General features: G+C 48.3%; 5 protein-coding genes across 5 annotated transcripts; all 5 read left to right on the top strand.

The window, feature by feature from the left end:
• The first annotated feature begins 871 nt into the window (after positions 1-871).
• Positions 872-5,064, top strand: GGS22DRAFT_157756 (uncharacterized protein). Its single transcript, XM_047960539.1, has 6 exons — positions 872-1,578; positions 2,573-2,658; positions 3,277-3,961; positions 4,018-4,065; positions 4,134-4,250; positions 4,320-5,064. Exons 1-6 carry the CDS (start codon positions 1,537-1,539, stop codon positions 4,380-4,382), a joined length of 1,041 nt encoding a protein of 346 aa, XP_047821484.1. The 5' UTR covers positions 872-1,536; the 3' UTR covers positions 4,383-5,064.
• Positions 5,065-5,736: 672 nt separating this feature from the next.
• On the top strand, positions 5,737-7,504 carry GGS22DRAFT_157749 (uncharacterized protein). Its single transcript, XM_047960538.1, has one exon. It carries the CDS (start codon positions 6,115-6,117, stop codon positions 7,090-7,092), a length of 978 nt encoding a protein of 325 aa, XP_047821483.1. The 5' UTR covers positions 5,737-6,114; the 3' UTR covers positions 7,093-7,504.
• Positions 7,505-9,323: 1,819 nt separating this feature from the next.
• GGS22DRAFT_112305 (uncharacterized protein) lies at positions 9,324-11,241 on the top strand. The gene is made up of 3 exons (XM_047957990.1): positions 9,324-9,768; positions 9,844-10,281; positions 10,343-11,241. Exons 1-3 carry the CDS (start codon positions 9,645-9,647, stop codon positions 11,101-11,103), a joined length of 1,323 nt encoding a protein of 440 aa, XP_047821482.1. The 5' UTR covers positions 9,324-9,644; the 3' UTR covers positions 11,104-11,241.
• A 1,081-nt stretch (positions 11,242-12,322) lies between these two features.
• GGS22DRAFT_157737 (NAD(P)-binding protein) lies at positions 12,323-13,463 on the top strand. The gene is made up of 2 exons (XM_047960537.1): positions 12,323-13,163; positions 13,314-13,463. Exon 1 carries the CDS (start codon positions 12,381-12,383, stop codon positions 13,158-13,160), a length of 780 nt encoding a protein of 259 aa, XP_047821481.1. The 5' UTR covers positions 12,323-12,380; the 3' UTR covers positions 13,161-13,163; positions 13,314-13,463.
• A 439-nt stretch (positions 13,464-13,902) lies between these two features.
• Positions 13,903-15,953, top strand: GGS22DRAFT_157734 (putative isomerase YbhE). The gene is made up of 2 exons (XM_047960536.1): positions 13,903-14,184; positions 14,257-15,953. The coding sequence occupies exon 2, from the start codon at positions 14,620-14,622 to the stop codon at positions 15,787-15,789; it is 1,170 nt and encodes a 389-aa protein (XP_047821480.1). The 5' UTR covers positions 13,903-14,184; positions 14,257-14,619; the 3' UTR covers positions 15,790-15,953.
• Positions 15,954-16,634: the final 681 nt, after the last annotated feature.

The following is a 16,634-nucleotide window of genomic DNA, read 5'->3' as shown; positions in this document are numbered from 1 at the left end:
ACAAGTTGACATCGCGACTGAAAGGCTACCGTTGCCATCCTCAATCGCATTTGAAGTGGGAAAGGGTCTTTTCCATTGAAAGGTATCGTCGCCTTCATTTTCTCTCTCTCTCTTACATACATCAATTTCATTTCGGTGGCAGACAATACGCCACATAAACAAGACTTTCATACCAGACACGAGTTAGGCGTCGTTGATCGGGTCAATTTCATCAATTTTACCAACACCATTTGTAAATCTTTCCAAATCGATCCGGGTCTATCTAAATGCCCTCGCACTCTGTTTTCTGCTTTAGGGAATATACAAACCATTTGCCGCGTATATGCGCAGAATCAAATTGACCTTTCAATCTCCACCAATTCTCCTACATAATCCAATATTCCTCTAATTCCTTTCTCAATTCCCCGCTTAAAAATGAGTTTATGAACCTTATGTACCCTGCCTACCCTAGGTAGGTTGAAGCATGCCCGATGTTCCAAGGTTGTACTGCAAGCGCGGCAGAACATCCCATAAACGTTTGAACTTTCCCACTCTTTGCCAGTCTGGAAACATTCTCAGTACCTCTGGGCTACCTCCTAGCGTTGCACGGGCCAACAACGGGGGCTGTGTGATGTCCGTGCGGGCGAAAGTAAAGGAAAAAGAACTGGGGCAGATGCAAAATTTTTGCAGGTACTACCTCGGGCGGCGTTCTCTCTACTTTCCCGCCATATTTTTCCCTTTTTCCACGGTTCAATGAAATCTGCACCCCCCCTCCCCCCATCCCCCATCCCGTCATCCACACAGTTTGTTCCCTCTACTTCTCTCTTTCTCGCTTCAAGGTACTCCGTACATTGGTATCCGTCGAAGCACGCTGGCAAGATACATTTCAATAGGTTCAATCCAGTTCCCCTGTCGGTATGTTACAATAACTTCAGAAGCATCCAAACCCCCAACCTTGAAGAATCATCTCACCTTATTTGAATTGAATCCCAAGGCGCGGTCATTCGAAATTGTTGCTGAACGGCATCGTCGGTGACCCGAATCTGCGCGCGCGCCGCGCAAATACACTCATAACACATTACACATTACACATAACGCCATACATACACACCAACATTCCTTCTATCAAGGTGGTAGATTGACCTAAACACTAAACCTTTCTAGTCAATTTTTATTATTATTTCTATTTCTCGCTTCTCTGCCCAAGGAATCGCGGGAAACAGAAATAAAAAAAGGTTGCCCATCCCGGCTACGGCTAGCGACATAAGTAGTATACCTGGTATACATACTTTGGTTGGTGGACTAGGTTACCTGGCTGCCTGGCTACCTTGGCTAACCTAGGCTACCTGCGCAGTACCAAGTGGGAAGACGCGTCTCTTGTATCCCTCGTACTCAACGTATCTTTCTTCAAACTCGAATCAATCCAGCTTCAGGTTACGAAGAACACAAACTAACTGTACGCGACCGAGCAGAAACCTCTAATTTTTGATTGCTCCTATTGCGTCGTTTCGCAGCAGGAGTAAAAATAAACAGAGTTCGAACGTTACGACTAAATTTATGCACCATTTGAAGAATTCTCATTCGCATACATCAGCTCCAGTAAGTGCGAGTACCCTCTACTTCTTGTTGTCGCGTTTTCCTGTTATTTTTTATTGCATGTGTATCGTTATTGTATTCCGGTATACCCTTTTCCCTTCGAGCATGAGCATGATCATTTTCTCCACCCACTCAAGGATATTCTATTCTCAATCCATCCATCGCATGCATCGTTGATGGGTTACTGGGTTTGCGCGACTATCCGACACGCGCGCGTTTGGCTAGTTTGGCCCGTCGCAATTTGTTCACATTAGTCGCAACTCATCAGCGAAACTGTTCACGATGTTGCTGGACGAGATGAGATGAGATAAGGCTCGTCGCCTCCGAAAAAAAAACATTACATTGTCAGCATCATTCATCACCCATATCATCACATAACCATCAACATCGGCATTAGCATTGGCATTGGCATTGGCATTATCATCAGTCATAAACCCGCAGTACACGTTGCCGACTAATAATGCCCTAAACACTCTCATCCAAAGATACATTGGATTTCGATCCTATGATATCTTGCCGCTTGCATTTCATCATGACCATTATTACCATCACTACCACCACCACCCATTACGCACTATATCACCTCTATCCACCATCAAATTATTGCGCTTCTTTGTCGCGCAGCCTTCCCATTTGTCCAATCTCTCTTTTGCTAAGCCAGTGATAAAATTTTCTTATCCCACCTCTACCGCCACCCGCCCAACTCCTCTTCTCCTTACTTCGCCTCCCCTGTTTCTTGCGCGTTCTTACGCCGAGCAAATTCTTATCCTCGAAATTTCCCTCCTGTACCTACCTCTCTCTGCCTTACATACGGTCTATTTCACTTTTTGTTCCTCCGTTTCTTTTTTGTTTTACTACTCAGTCCCATTTTATTCATCTCCCCCCCTTTTCCCAAAGTTTAATTTTGTCCATGCACTTTAACTCTCAAAGTTCTAGTTGTATCAGGAACAAGAGACTTTGGTATTATTGTAGCTGACGCTAGTTTACCTTTTTTCAGATCATGCAGCAATGGCAGGTCGGCCCTGTGCCGGGGGACTACCTCTACGCACCGAACTCCACTCAGCATCCGAACGATCCTATGCAGTAAGTACATCCATCCATCCCCTTTTTTTCTCTCCTCTCTACATCTAATGTTCCTACGTTCCCCATGTCACTACTCGTGTATCTACCTCCCCCCCATGTACTGTACCTAACCAATTCGTTTCCCGAGTACATTCATCTCTCCCCCATTTCCTCTCCGCCCCCCTTACCCCCCCTTCTCTCCCTCCCCCCGTCTACCCCAGATAGCTCGTACACATACATACTATGGACCTTGCTGTATAGAAGACATGGTCATATATGTACCAAATGTACACCTGCTGTCTCAATTATGGACCTGTCCCGCAAACATTTAGCCAGGTCGATCTGTCTAAGCTCCACCGCGAGTGGCGGGACCCCTCGTGATAGCTTCACCTGGTCTTTAATCTGCACAAGCACAAGCCTTGCCAAATTCTCTACCCTGCAGCTCGCCTGCTTTACCATCCTTGTCCTATCTCACTCTCTTGGTTGAACGATACTTGTGCCTTGGCCTTGCCAACCGCTGTTGATTTGGAACGTTTGGAACACCGAATGCTGTGCAGCCATGATTACATCGCATCCCGCTGTTGTCGCTTCCAGCAACATCACGCCTTATAGGCAAGCTAACACTGCACTCTGATACAGCTCAAATCACCCCTACCAAAACGAGATGTCACGGAGGAATGAGTTCGCAGGTTATACGCCACAACCCCCCAATCCCGGTGCCCAACCTCATCCCTCGCACCCCCAGCAGCATCACCAGCAGCTGCCTCAGCATCAACAACATCAAAACCAGCCGCATCAACAATCCCATGGTTCCCACTCTCAGCATCCGCACCACCAGCCGCATCAGCCGTCGCATCAGGCGCAACAGCACCATGCAACCCCGGTGCCTCCTCCGATGACCATACCACAACAACCCGTCGCAACTTCCCAGCAGTCGACACCTACCCCGGCTTCAACACCTGCTGCGCCCCGCGGTCGTAAGCGAGCCGCACCTGGACATCAGCAAGGCCACGGTCAAGCTCACCAACAGCCGCACGCGCCCACCACAAACCCGGCCACGCCCGTCCCTGCATCCACGACTGTCGCCGCCCCTACCGCAAATACTCCGGCTCCTGCGCCGGCTCCTCTTCCAGTCTCGGCTCCGCCGCCGATGCAGGTCACTCCCGTGGCTCCACCGGCCGTCCCGACCAAGGAGGAAGTCAGCACTCCGTCAGTCCCGCCCCCGGCCAAGAAGAGTCGAACGAACACGCCCTGGACCCCCGCCGAGGAATTACGACTTAAGCAAATGAGGGATAACGGTAACAGCTGGGCCGAGATTGCCAAGGTCAGTAATTCTTGACATTTGCTCGTCGGAGTCCACACTAACCCGAGTGATGATAGACATTCCCTACCAGAACCGAAGGTAGCGTAAAGAAGCATTGGTACAAGGTATGACTTTGTGCAATCCATTTTCCTATTTTACCGTGTTTTGTTCTCCGTTGCCAATGACCATTTAGGATATGCACTACGCCGAATTTGCCGAGGATGAAAGTCAGGCATTGCTCAGCGCCATCAAGGACTACGAGAACAATAAGTGGAAGACTATCGGACAGAAAGTCGGCAAGCCAGCAAAGGTTAGTGTCTTATTTTGGTCTCCTTACCGAACCCATATACGATCCCATGCTAACGAATATTGGTGACAGGCCTGCGAACAATACGCTAAAGAGCATTTCCCAGAATTGTTCTCTGCGCAAAAGGCACGTTAGAAAAGCACCAGGTGCACGGTGTTACATTTCGTTCTGAGTGTCCTACCTATCTCTCTGGCTTTGGTTACCACCCTTTTTTGCTTCGATCTGCTCATTCTTATTAGGTATTGTAAGAGAACAGGCTCTATGATGTTGTGTCGGGACGATCCCACTCGTCGGGAGGGGCGCGTCCCTAGCACACAACTTCGTAACCCCCGATCGCGTCAACGACGTGGGGTGGGAATGGATATCCGACCTTTGGTCATATCCCTCCCATCCCTATTTCCATATTTACTTTTGTTTCGGTATATTGAGACGGCAAGGAACGGGTCTTTCCTATCCAAAGCACGATTCCCCCACGGGAGAATGGTAGGGTTGTCAGATTAGGTTATTCGGGAGGGCAAAGAGAGTTGACTTCTATGCTTTGATGGGGGGATATTTCATTGAGTGGATCGTGGCAAGCAGGTTTCCGGGTCCCGAGATCCTTTATTCGAAGAAAACTCATAAAAATCCGGCTTTAATGTATGATGAAGGATCAACCAGATGCTCTTCTAGGTGGTTCGTAATGCAGAATTGCCGGAAGGTAAACCAACTCGGTCGTCTTGCACGATTGCTAAATTGCTAGCCCTAGATATTCTTAAAGCTAGCTAGCTCTTGTAAAAATATCAGCACGGTAAATCCTTAATATGATGTATTCATAATATCTTGCCTGGATAACTATCTTAGCGGAAGCTGATCAAATCCTGTAAGTATAACTACTTGGCTTTCATACCCGAATTTGGTAGCCTGGACACGTTTCAAGTTTAGCCTGGATAGTTTTCTACGTGCCATATTTTAGTCAAGTTACTTTCCTTCGATCTCTTATATAAATGCTCAAATTAACTCCTACTCACTCTCCTCCCCCCTCTTTATAAACAGCACTATTCACATAGGTCAGAAAGATATGGAAGTTGAAAGGTGATGGGCAGGCGAGATGACACAGCATGAAGATTGTCGTTGCGCGTGTATTAGATAGGTATCTATTTTACATATGTGGGATCGGAAACCCGATACTTCCATGGTTTCGTCGACGGGGGGCGAGATAACTCTAATAGGTATGCACAGATGATGACAACGTTGCCGCTGTTGGGAAACTTAACCTTGGGAGGTTGATTAGAAACGCGGGCGGAGGTAGTGTGTAAAGTAGCTCCGAGTCTGTGTTTCGCGCTGTCCATATAAGATCTTGTGCTCTTGTGGTGTGGCTAGTGAGGAAGGTTGCATGCCTTCGATAGGGGCTAGCAAGTGTATAAGGAGAAGCAAACTATTGTGAGAAGATAGAAAAGGGAGTGGCGGTGTGGAGCTTCAGACAGTGAGTATATCTATCTACATTTCTGTCCGCATGGCTGCTGTATTCTAGGGGAGCATGACAGTAGCAAGTAGCCGGCCGTGTATTGCGAGACGAAAGAGGAACACGTGCCAACAGACGGACGGGTACGCGCAAACATGGTTTGATATCCTCCCTCTGACCCCCAAGCCCCCAGCCGTTAGTGTTCTATATCTGCATGCGCGTTCCCGACGAAACTAGAGTGGGGGAACAGAGGCCGCATCGAACTCTATTTGAGATCGATATCCCTTTCACCCAGAGTCTAACCACCCCAGAATGACACGGTAGTGTGGGTAGTGGAAACAGCGATAAATACCTACCTATCCTAGACAGTAAAAGCGAAGGCCAAAGCTACCAAAGTGAAAGCGAAGGAGAAAAGGGGGCGCGAGTATGGCGACAACAACAACGTCATTCCGCAAGACGACGCTCTCGCACGCGCAGAAGACGGTCCTAGCGATGTCGCGCGCCCAGTACCTCGACGCCATCCGTGCCTCGCGGCCCGCTGACAAGCTGTACGTCGGCGTGTGCATCTTCCGCATGGACACGCACAGCTCCCGGCCCTCGGTCCTGCTGCTCCGCCGCTCGCGCACTACTGCCTCCGGTTCCGAGTCTTCTTCTTCTTCTTCTGCAGCTACTTCCGCTACAACCGTTACGACTGCTGCGTCGCCGGTATTCCGTCGGGAGACCCGGCGGAATCGACAGCTTGGGGACAACAGAGAACGCGGAATAAGGGGTGGGGCTGGGAATGGGAGCGGGAATAGGAATGCCAATGGGAATGGAATTGGGAGTGGGGTGTGGGAACTCCCGGGCGGCAAAGTAAGAGACTCCGACTTCTGCATCTCAGCGGCGGTGGCGCGGCGCGTGGTAGAACAGACGGGTTTACGCGTGGTGCGCGTGCTAGGCGCCCTCCAGGACGTCCGGCACGTCAGCGAGGTGCGGATCTTAGACTGGGACGACGACGGGATGGGGATCTTCACCAGCGAGCGCAGGGGTAGCGTCGACGGCGAGAGCAACGATAGCAGTACTGACCTCTCCATGTCCATCCTCGACGGCGCCACGCTTACCTCTGGCACGGGCACGGACTCCCCCAGCGGGAGCAGTAACGGTGGCTTCGGAGGGCGGAGTCTACGCCGCAGCGCGTCGAGACGCGAGCCTATCCATAACCCGCAGCTGGTGCTGCGCAGGGACTGTCTGCAGCTGAATTACGCGGTGCTGGTGCAGAGCCATGAGGATTTGGGGATTCGGTCTAGGGACCATGATGAGTTGGTCTGGGCGAGCTTTAGTAGGGCGGAGGCGCTGCCTATGCATGAGGAGCTGAGGACGGTGGTGCATCAGGGGTTGGCGTTTGCGGGGGAGTATTTGTTCTGATTTTTAGTGGTTGATAAGGGGGGAAAGGGTGAAGGGTGAATAAGGGGTCTGTTTCTTGAAAGTGTGATATTCAAACTGATGTGGCATAACGCCGGTTATATAGGAGAGCTGGTCTGAGACTGAGTTACCTGGGAATATGCTTGGAAGACTCGGTTGAAAGCATGAGATTGGTTGTTAAGTAGACCTCCCTTATGCCAACCTTTTCGTGTTGATTCTTAGACTCTAGTTATATACCTGGATAGGTATGTATAACGTTGCTCAACATCTTGAAGCATAGGGCTGAGAAGACGTCACCGGTGCCTCATCTAGTGTGGAACCATCTGTATTATTGAGCATCGCACTAGACCTCACCGGTGCTGTACGCGTAACCGGCTCTATTAGCGGATGATGTCGCAAAGTTCGTTCCCATCTCATTGGAAAACTTGGAGTGAATCCATTTATTAACCTTAACTGACAACATCAAACAGATCGGATCATCCCGTGGAAAGTCTGGGGTGCATGAAACACTGTGCCGCTACGTCTGATGTACAATTACGGTATTTATTTATCAACCGTCACCTGCGTGGTTCCATCCCTTGCAGTGAAGGCGTCGGCTTTCTTCGTTCCGTTCTGAGTAATATGATGTACCGTGGCGTTCCAAGGTGATGGGCTCATAGAATGAGAGAGCAATCATCTTGCTGCACTATGTACACCGAGTTTGGCGTGTCTCGATTAGATCGACATTTTGGCTCGGTGTGTAAAATCTTTAAAGGAACCATGTTGTGACACTATGTATAATGGCAATGGATGATTGGCTTTTCTCAGTCTTACAATTCCCTCTTACATTGTCGTGATTCCCTTTTGGTCGGGCATTGCAGGTCAGAGCCTGCCGCTTTGCTGACAATTTTATTGAAGATTCGGTAAGGAATGTGTGTAGTTGACGTCGCGCTTCTTATCAATATAGGTTATAAATAAACCGATCTTAGACATTGCGTACCGACTAGCAGGTAGCGAGTTGAATAGGTTGATAATTCCTTTGTCTACTATGTAGTACCTAGACATCGGTAATTTGGCATCTAGCAAACTGGTCTTTTTTTTTTTTTTGTGAAAAGACTCCGGATCTTGTAATAGTCTAATCAGGAACATCAGTATTGGCATATAGTAATAGCTGGTATATGATGTTGAATCTTTCAGAGCGATGAAAATAAGTGTTGTCTCGTGGTCCTCGGATATTAATTGTTAGTTCATCTCGAGATCTTCTAGTCGGTGATCATCTAAGAAAGAATACGAGATTTTGCACCTTGAAAAAAAAGAGATCCATGGCTGGGACAGTGTAAGTTGTATTATAAGGTATAGTAAGCACTGTACGACATAAACGATCCAATGACACGAGGTTGATAGGATCTCATGGTTACTCCATATCTCTGACGCCCGCAGTTGCGCCTGTCAATCCGAAGCTTTTTCTGGCAGGTTAGTGGCACAAACGGTAAGAACGGGGCGGAAGTTAATTGGCATTGACTAGCATTGACTAGCATCGACCCACTTAGCACTTTCTCTACCTAGCACTATTCCTAAGAGAGTAACTTTACCTGCTTGCCTCCATCGAATCTGCACTAAGCACTGAGCACTGAGCAGAATCCGCAGAATCCACATCCATAATCCCATGTAACCCTTTTCCTCCCAGTCTCCTTATCCGATGTCCCAAGCTGCCCAAGGTCTGGAGATGCCAGCCAAGTCTGGCTCATGTCGGCTCGGTTTTTGGCTCTCGAACCACCCAGTCTGCTGGGCAGTGGTAAGTGTTCGTATTCCCAGTTTGGTCTGATCTTCCCTTTCTTTCTCCTCTCTTTCTCTTATTCCTATCACCATCCGTTTTCTGCCCAATTTTTGGGAATTACTCTCGCTTTTCTGTTTTATGCATTTCTAGCGGGTGGCAGCTATTATCACATTATCACTTCTTTGACGTTATTTTACGTTTAGTGGTTGTTTCCAAGCTCCCTTGCCTTTGTCTAATTATCTACCTAATTAGTAGATAGTTAAGTCATAATTTCAGTCGTTATTTTGAGCCTCCTAAAAAAAAGGCTTCGCCTCGATCGCTCCGATTACTCTCGCTTGAAACACCCGAATACAGCACGACTAGCTTAGCTGCGTGAATAGCTGAAATAGCTGAAAGTGGTCCATGCTAAAGGGGAGTCACAGTTGTCCTTACTTGTATACATACATAATATAAGTTGGTCGACTTGTTGAGTCTTCTATTGTTCTTCCCCTTTGTGGGATTCATTTATACGCCTTCCTCGGCTTGGTACTTGATTAGGTTCCTTGCCAAATCGTAAGAAAGGAAGCGTCGGTTGCTGTGGACTGAGTCGACGATCAGATATCCACTACTAATCATACACATATTGTTTTTCGACTTCCTTCGCTTTACCCGCTTCGAGTGACGGGTGCTGTATTTATACCTACGCGCACGCGATCCGACCTGCGAACTCTTTTCAACTCCAGGACATATCCCGGATATAATAATACCTTAATTTTAGTCACAAGTTGTGCCTGCTTGGAAAAGCAGTAATTATCGCAAGATGCTCCGAACCATACCAGCCGTGGCCTTGGCCTTGCTGGGCGCGTCGACGACTGTCCTTGCCGACACCGCAGCTACATGCTCTCTAACCCAGAAATGCCCTAAGGAAACCCCGTGCTGTTCTCGTAAGTAACATATTTACCCATTTTATTTTTTTCGGTATATATATGTATATATAATCTAACATGAGACTACTATAGAATACGGTCAATGTGGTGTTGGCGCGTACTGCTTGGGTGGATGTGATCCGCGCATGTCCTTCTCTCTCGACTCGTGTGTTCCCGAGCCGGTATGCCAGGATCGAACATTGTCGATGGATAACACTAAGGGTATCGTTGACGTTGGAAAATATCTTGGCGATTCTAGCAAAGCAGACTGGGTTGCTCAAGGCACACCACTCGCCCACAGCGGTAATGTCCTTTTGACTATGCCAGAAAACTCCGTCGGAACCGTTCTCGCGTCAACCGTTTATATGTGGTACGGAAATGTGAAGGCCAAGATCAAGACCGGCAAGGATGCAGGTGTTGTCACGGCGTTCATTCTCCTTAGTGACGTGAAGGACGAAATTGACTTCGAGTGGGTTGGTACCGAGCTGGATATTGCCCAGACCAATTACTACTTCCAAGGCATACCTGACTGTAGGATCAATACCTATCCAAAACGCATACCGTGAGCTATCGTCACTAATTATGTTTGTAGATACACATTCAGCCAACATCACAGGCCTTTCGAATACCAACGATAATTTTCACGAGTACGAGATTCGGTGGACTCCGGATCAGATTCAGTGGTTGGTAGACGGTAAGGTTGGCCGAACGCAACTCAAGTCCAAGACGTGGAACTCTACCTCCAACCAATGGGACTTCCCTCAGACACCCGCCCGTGTTCAGCTTTCCATTTGGCCTGGTGGCTCTGATAAGAACGCCAAAGGTACTGTTGATTGGGCCGGTGGACCTATCGATTGGAACAGCGCCGATATCAAGAAGGACGGTTACTACTACGCTACCGTCGGCGAGGTTACTATGGAATGCTACAAGACCGATAAAGCGCCCGGTACAAACTCGGGCAAGAGTTACACCTTTAACAACGCGAAGGCGACTAATGATACCGTTGAGGATGGTGACTCGAATACGGTCTTGAAATCCCTATTGGGAACTGGCTTGGACATGGACAAGGACCTCCCGAGTTCGTCGAGCGCATCACAGAGTGGACAGGAAGTCATTCCCGGCCTAAGCGGTGGCGGCCCTGGTACTAATGGTCAGGCCGCTGGAGGAAGCAGCGGCTCTGACAGTGCTACTACTGCCGGTAGTGCTCCCAGTGCAGCTTGCACGGACGGCTTCCAACAAGTCTGCGGTTCCAGCGATGGTGGCAGCTCAAACCAAGGTGTGCGACAGGAACGCGTCCTCGGCGCGAGTGCATTTGCGGCTCTAATTGCCGTTGCTGCTATGATATGGGCATAAGCCATAACAATAGCAAGAGTGAACATACCACCTTTTTTTCGTGAACATATTCGATATGAGATTAAGGGTACTACTGAGGCTATTCTAATGGGTGAGGATCTATAGGATCCTTCGAACGACTCGGGTTTAATGATTCGCCGTTTCTGGGCCGGGGTTTTACTGGACTATATCACATGAGGAGGTAATGGCGCGATGCCGTCCAGTCCTTATTGCATATGAACTTTGCATACCGATGACGACTTAGTACCTGTTGGCTACTAAGGTGTCACAGTCTGCATGTGGTCGAGGGGTACCAAAAGCAGCTTGTATATAGGCGATGATGGAACTAGGAATTCAGACATTCAATCTGGCTTGCAACTATTTTGCTGTGTGAAAAGTGAAGTGCAATCATGCCATGACGTGACGTTTACTCGTGGAATATAAGTGTCCTGTGTCTTAATGATATAACAATACTAGGTATTCTAAGGATAGAATACTTAAAGCTCATAGCATACATACCACCCATGCCCGTGGCGACAGGCAACGCAATAATACCTGACCCGTGCTCATGAATGATATACATATGCATAATCCCAAAAATGGTTTTCTGCCGGTCGGGAGAATTTCGTGCTCTCGCGGCACAGCACCGAATCTTATGCGGGTCAGTTCTCGATCTCCGAGCTTGAACGATCGCGGGCTAAAGCCACGATGTTAATAGCCCAATTAAAATCGCAGTTGAGCAACTTAAGCTACAGCATTGAATTCCGACTGCCTAGTAGGATGTTCCCAAATGCATATTTGATAATTGATGTCGCCAATCAAGAGAAAGATTAACTGCGAGGCGGTTTGACTTAGCTTCCGTCCTTCATGACATAGCCACGACAACGATACCGTTTGTGGACTGGTGGATCCTAACGCCCGAATATTGCGCGAGGTTCGTGCCTCATTCTTGTTCGTCGCTATATTGCAAGATATTGGAATTCGTCCGTCTCGATTTTAGTAGCGAGAAACGCGCGGATTTTCTTATCAACTGTAAGTAACTTGGAAAGAAATAGGATTCTCTGCCTAGTGCCTGTAATGGATTGTCCGCGTAGAATGAAAATAAAAGGGTTCGGTTCCCTTGAGATGGGAACGAGAGTGTTCATCACCATCGTCAAGCATCCAAGTCTACTACTACTTATCTAAGTGCAGAATATATCATATCCAGTACTTACTTGTGCACATATACACATAAACAACACTACTACTTCTTCTCACAGTCGTATACACCTACCTACCCAGTAAATACTGAAATCAAAATGTCTTCATCAAACACCAACACCAAGAAGACCATCGCCTTCCTAGGCGCTTCAGGTGGTGTCGGCCTCGCAGCGCTGACCCGGGCCATGGCCGCGGGGCATACCTGCATCGCACTCTGTCGTACGCCGAGCAAGCTCACGGACCGGTTCCCAGAGGCGCAGTACCCGAACCTGAAAGTCGTACAAGGGAACGCGCACGACGTCGTCGCCGTGGCACGATGCCTGTTTTCGCCCTCCCCTTCTACCTCGAACTCGCCCGTCGCCAAGCCGGTCGACATGGTGATGTCTTCGATCGGCGGACAATTCCAGTTCGCGAAGATGACGATCGACGACCCGCACGTGTGCGAGAACGGGATGAAGACTCTTCTCTCGGCCATCGACAAAGTGCGACGGGACCACGCCGCGGCGCTGGGAGAAAAACAGTGGAGGCCGCGCATCATCGTCGTGAGTACGTGCGGCATCTCGAAGGCTGGCCGCGACTTCCCGCTTGCGACGCTGCCGATTTACAAGTTCATGCTGAAGGTCCCCCACGTCGATAAGCTGGCTATGGAGAGCTTGCTCACGGGCGCCGCGGCCGAGAAGGACTACTCTTACTCGATCGTGCGCCCTAGCTTGCTGACTGATCCTGCGGTCCCCGATAGGAAGATACGGGTTGGTGTTGATGAGAAGCCGGAGGTTGGGTACGGCATTTCGAGGGATGATACGGGGAGGTGGATTTTTGAGAATTTGTTGGGTATCGAGGGGGCGTATGAGAATAGGGTTGTTACGATTACTTGGTAGTTTCTGGTTTGCGGGTCGTGAGTTGTTTGTGAATTGTGAGGCTGATGAGGCTGATGATGGTGGTGATGAAGTAAGGAGTTAGTTGGGCTAGACCTTTGGCTTGGGACTTGAGGGGCAGTGTTGTGTTTGGGTCAAGGAATGAATGGCTATTACCTAACCGGTCCCGAGATTTTTCTTATTTGCTGGCGTCACTCAGCGCTTGTTTAGGAAGTACAGAGCACCGTACGACCATTTCTTTTTAGCCTCGCCCTCTATTCGCATAGATGAAATGTTTCAGACTTTTGTTAGCTTTATACATTTCTCATCCTTTAGGTCCTTACTTTTCATCTTTCTGAGAAGTTTGCGGCGTTTTCTAGGCGATTGGGTGTCAGAACCTCCACAAGACGCCCACATTTGGGAGGCCAAGGGAGCTATGGAGCATTGAGTCAGCGTAGGATTGAAACACAACCTATCAATAGCAAACTGACCTACTGATGTAATCTGCGCCTACTGGACGATCTTAGCCTTCACCATCAGCAGGACGGGGCTACTGCAGGGGAAACGGAGCTATTTTGGCAAACTACAAGTTACAGCCAGCCAACGATAGCAAACCAGAGGTTTACAGGTCTGTTTAGGTCGGAGAAGTCCCGAGAATAGCTGGTAACGTCCAGCCTCCCCGCACGTAAGGCGCAAAATGGCACTTATAAGTCTGATCTTAGGATTTCTCGGCCCCTTTGCCCCTGCTGAAGTTACACTTGAATTAGGTAGGTGCATAAACAGACAAAGGAATGGAACGTAAACTGCCTTCTAATGTAGGCAGATTACTTGTATGAGAATAAGTGCAAATTAAACCGAGGGCCTTCCTTCGTTCTATATCTATCATATTATCTAACATTGTATCTATCTGGCTTTGATTGAATACAGCATCTACCTATGTTATAATATTCGCCTCGTCCGACCTTGTTTCCTCATATTTCCCTCCTATGACTTTACCACTTTACCATTTCACTACTCCACAACTCTACATACAAGTGAACACTCCAAGGTGAGTAAGAATTGTTCCCTCTGCAAATAATGCATGACCGGTGATCAATATTCTAACAAGTACATGTGATAGACACGTTTACTGCCACTTTAGATCTTTTGTTTCTTATTAAAGGAAATAGGTCATATTAGAAACAATATCTTATTCACAATTGCCATTCAAGAGCCACACTTGGGAAAACTCACCAGGTTTCTTTGTTGTTTTCTTGTTATTTTCCATTCACATTGTCTTTCAATAAGGGGTCATCTTGTCCTTGACGGCAACTACGATTGACATTTATATCCTTCCTTTCGTATTTAAGGTCAAGGTAGTTGCTCGACGCCTACCGAAGTACCTACTTCCCCGATCAATCAACTTAAACAATCGTGCAAGCGCGACCTACCTACCTGTACAACCACGGAAGTATTTAGTCAATTTTATCGCAAAACTCCGAAAATGAATAAACTCGTCGCAACATTCCTCACTTTAACTGCCATGGCCTCCGCAACGCCAACGAAACGGAGTTGCAAAGCGCCCACGACAACTAAGCTTGTCATCGGCGCTCCTTTCCAGATCTTAACTGCCAATTTCGACGGCAAAAAATTCTCGATAACTGGCAACCACACTGAGGTCGGAGCTGCGCCTAGTTGGATTCTCAACAGAGACCCGAATACCTTCTATGCGGTGAACGAGAACTCCAATGATCTCAGCCTTTTCACTCTTGACACCAGTTTGAGCAAAATCAACCTTGCATCTAGCGTCAATGGCTCTTCTGGAGTCGTCTTCCTGGAATTTAACTCCGACAAGACGCGCATGATCGGTGCTGCCTATGGTAACGCTACGGTAGATGTCTGGGACGTCTCCGCCGCTGACCACACCCCCAAGCTCTTGAAGACTGTACCCGTCCCCGGTACGCCTAGTCCTGCACAGGGAGCCCACCACCCTCACCAAGCTCTACTAGACCCTACCGGACGCTTCTTCGTAATCAACAACCTGGGCGGAGACACCGTTCTCGTTCTCGATAGCAAGGACGATAAGTTCGAGTTTACGGGCAACGCCACTCTCCCCACCGGAACCGGCCCGCGCCATGGCGGTTTCATCACGAACGGCGATAAGCACTACTACACGCTAGTGAGCGAGCTGTCAAACAAGCTCTTCCTTTTCGAGCTGAAGTACACTGCCGACACTATCGTCTTTAACCAACTGCAGGTGCAGAGCACCTACGGCGGAGCGCCCCCGGCCAACGCTAGTTCCGCAGCCGCCGGTGAGCTTCAGGTAGCGGCTAACCAGCGCGACGTTTACGTGTCGAACCGAATCAGCGGTAACGAGACAGACAGCATCGCGCACTTCGTCTTCAACAAGAACGGCACGAGCCTCGACTGGGCCGAGACCATCTCCACTGGTGGTCTGCGACCTCGTATGTTCAGCCTCAGCACGGATAGGCAGCAGACCATGGCTTTCGTGGCTAACCAGGGCGGCGCTGCCGGGCTAGCTGCATTCAAGCGTTCTCCCGACTCTGGTAAGCTGGACCCGACGCCCGTTGCGACGATGCCTTATTCGACTCTGGTTGCGCCGGCACTGGCAGCGACGGACTTCATGGGACCTCAGTTTGTGCAACAGATTTGAGAATGATTTATTAGCACATACTGCCGGACGGGTTTATGTAAGAAAAAGCATTGATTGCATCGGCTGTGGCGTTTGGGTTTGATGATTAGCAGAGCGAATTACTTTTCAATTCTTGTACCTAGCCCTCAGAGGCATTTTCAATTGATCTTCTTTCATCTTTCTGACATTCTGATATGCGCTTGATGTGATCTATTATATGTGCTTATTAGATGATGTTTTTGGATAATATCGTGAACCAACCTCGAGGAAAGACTACTAAATTTTGTGTTATTAAGGCATAAAACGCTAAAACGCTATGTCCAGGGTTTAAATGTAAGCACAATATAGTAAACGGGCAGTTCTACGTGCTGATTGGCCTATCCATACTCTGTATACCTAAACGAGTCTTTCAACGCTCGCTAGCGGTCGCATGTGAACTTGTAACTTGTCCAATCCTCAATCACATGTTCATGATCAAATAATATAAATGAATGAAGATATGTCGAGGGCGATGAAATAAAGATCGATTACGTTGGCGTACGTGGATCGGACCGGATTACAAAGTTTTAGCATCATGATGTTCGCGGCTTGTCGTTTGAGGCAATCTCGGCAATCTGCAATGCAACCCTACCTGCCAGGAATTTTGACGACAGCGGCAAGACAAGTAAAGCACGGTGGAGACGAGCTGTAGGGAACTATTTCAATTTGATATAATGATCGATACCTATTAAGGACATTTTATAAAAACCTGCTAACCTGCATAATGTCCTGTTCTTACGAATTCTAAGCATAGGTACGAACTATCTAGGTACCTATACTCGAATCGAGATCAATATAATAGGTACTATCCCCGGATTGTCTCAGAG

The sequence above is a fragment of the Annulohypoxylon maeteangense genome (assembly GCF_022496945.1).
Source record: "Annulohypoxylon maeteangense strain CBS 123835 unplaced genomic scaffold GGS22scaffold_4, whole genome shotgun sequence".
Classification (NCBI taxonomy): Eukaryota; Fungi; Ascomycota; class Sordariomycetes; order Xylariales; family Hypoxylaceae; genus Annulohypoxylon; species Annulohypoxylon maeteangense.
Note: the sequence above shows the minus strand (reverse complement) of the source record. Positions and strands in the feature narration are given on the sequence as shown.

Excerpts from the sequence above, each read along its gene's own strand:
- GGS22DRAFT_157756 (XM_047960539.1), top strand. The coding sequence starts at position 1,537 with ATGCACCATTTGAAGAATTCTCATTCGCATACATCAGCTCCA. Across the intron at positions 1,579-2,572 it reads ATTCGCATACATCAGCTCCA|ATCATGCAGCAATGGCAGGT; the intron begins GTAAGTGCGAGT and ends ACCTTTTTTCAG. Across the intron at positions 2,659-3,276 it reads CATCCGAACGATCCTATGCA|CTCAAATCACCCCTACCAAA; the intron begins GTAAGTACATCC and ends ACTCTGATACAG.
- GGS22DRAFT_157749 (XM_047960538.1), top strand. The coding sequence starts at position 6,115 with ATGGCGACAACAACAACGTCATTCCGCAAGACGACGCTCTCGCACGCG.
- GGS22DRAFT_112305 (XM_047957990.1), top strand. The coding sequence starts at position 9,645 with ATGCTCCGAACCATACCAGCCGTGGCCTTGGCCTTGCTGGGCGCGTCG. Across the intron at positions 9,769-9,843 it reads GGAAACCCCGTGCTGTTCTC|AATACGGTCAATGTGGTGTT; the intron begins GTAAGTAACATA and ends AGACTACTATAG. Across the intron at positions 10,282-10,342 it reads CTTCCAAGGCATACCTGACT|ATACACATTCAGCCAACATC; the intron begins GTAGGATCAATA and ends TTATGTTTGTAG.
- GGS22DRAFT_157737 (XM_047960537.1), top strand. The coding sequence starts at position 12,381 with ATGTCTTCATCAAACACCAACACCAAGAAGACCATCGCCTTCCTAGGC.
- GGS22DRAFT_157734 (XM_047960536.1), top strand. The coding sequence starts at position 14,620 with ATGAATAAACTCGTCGCAACATTCCTCACTTTAACTGCCATGGCCTCC.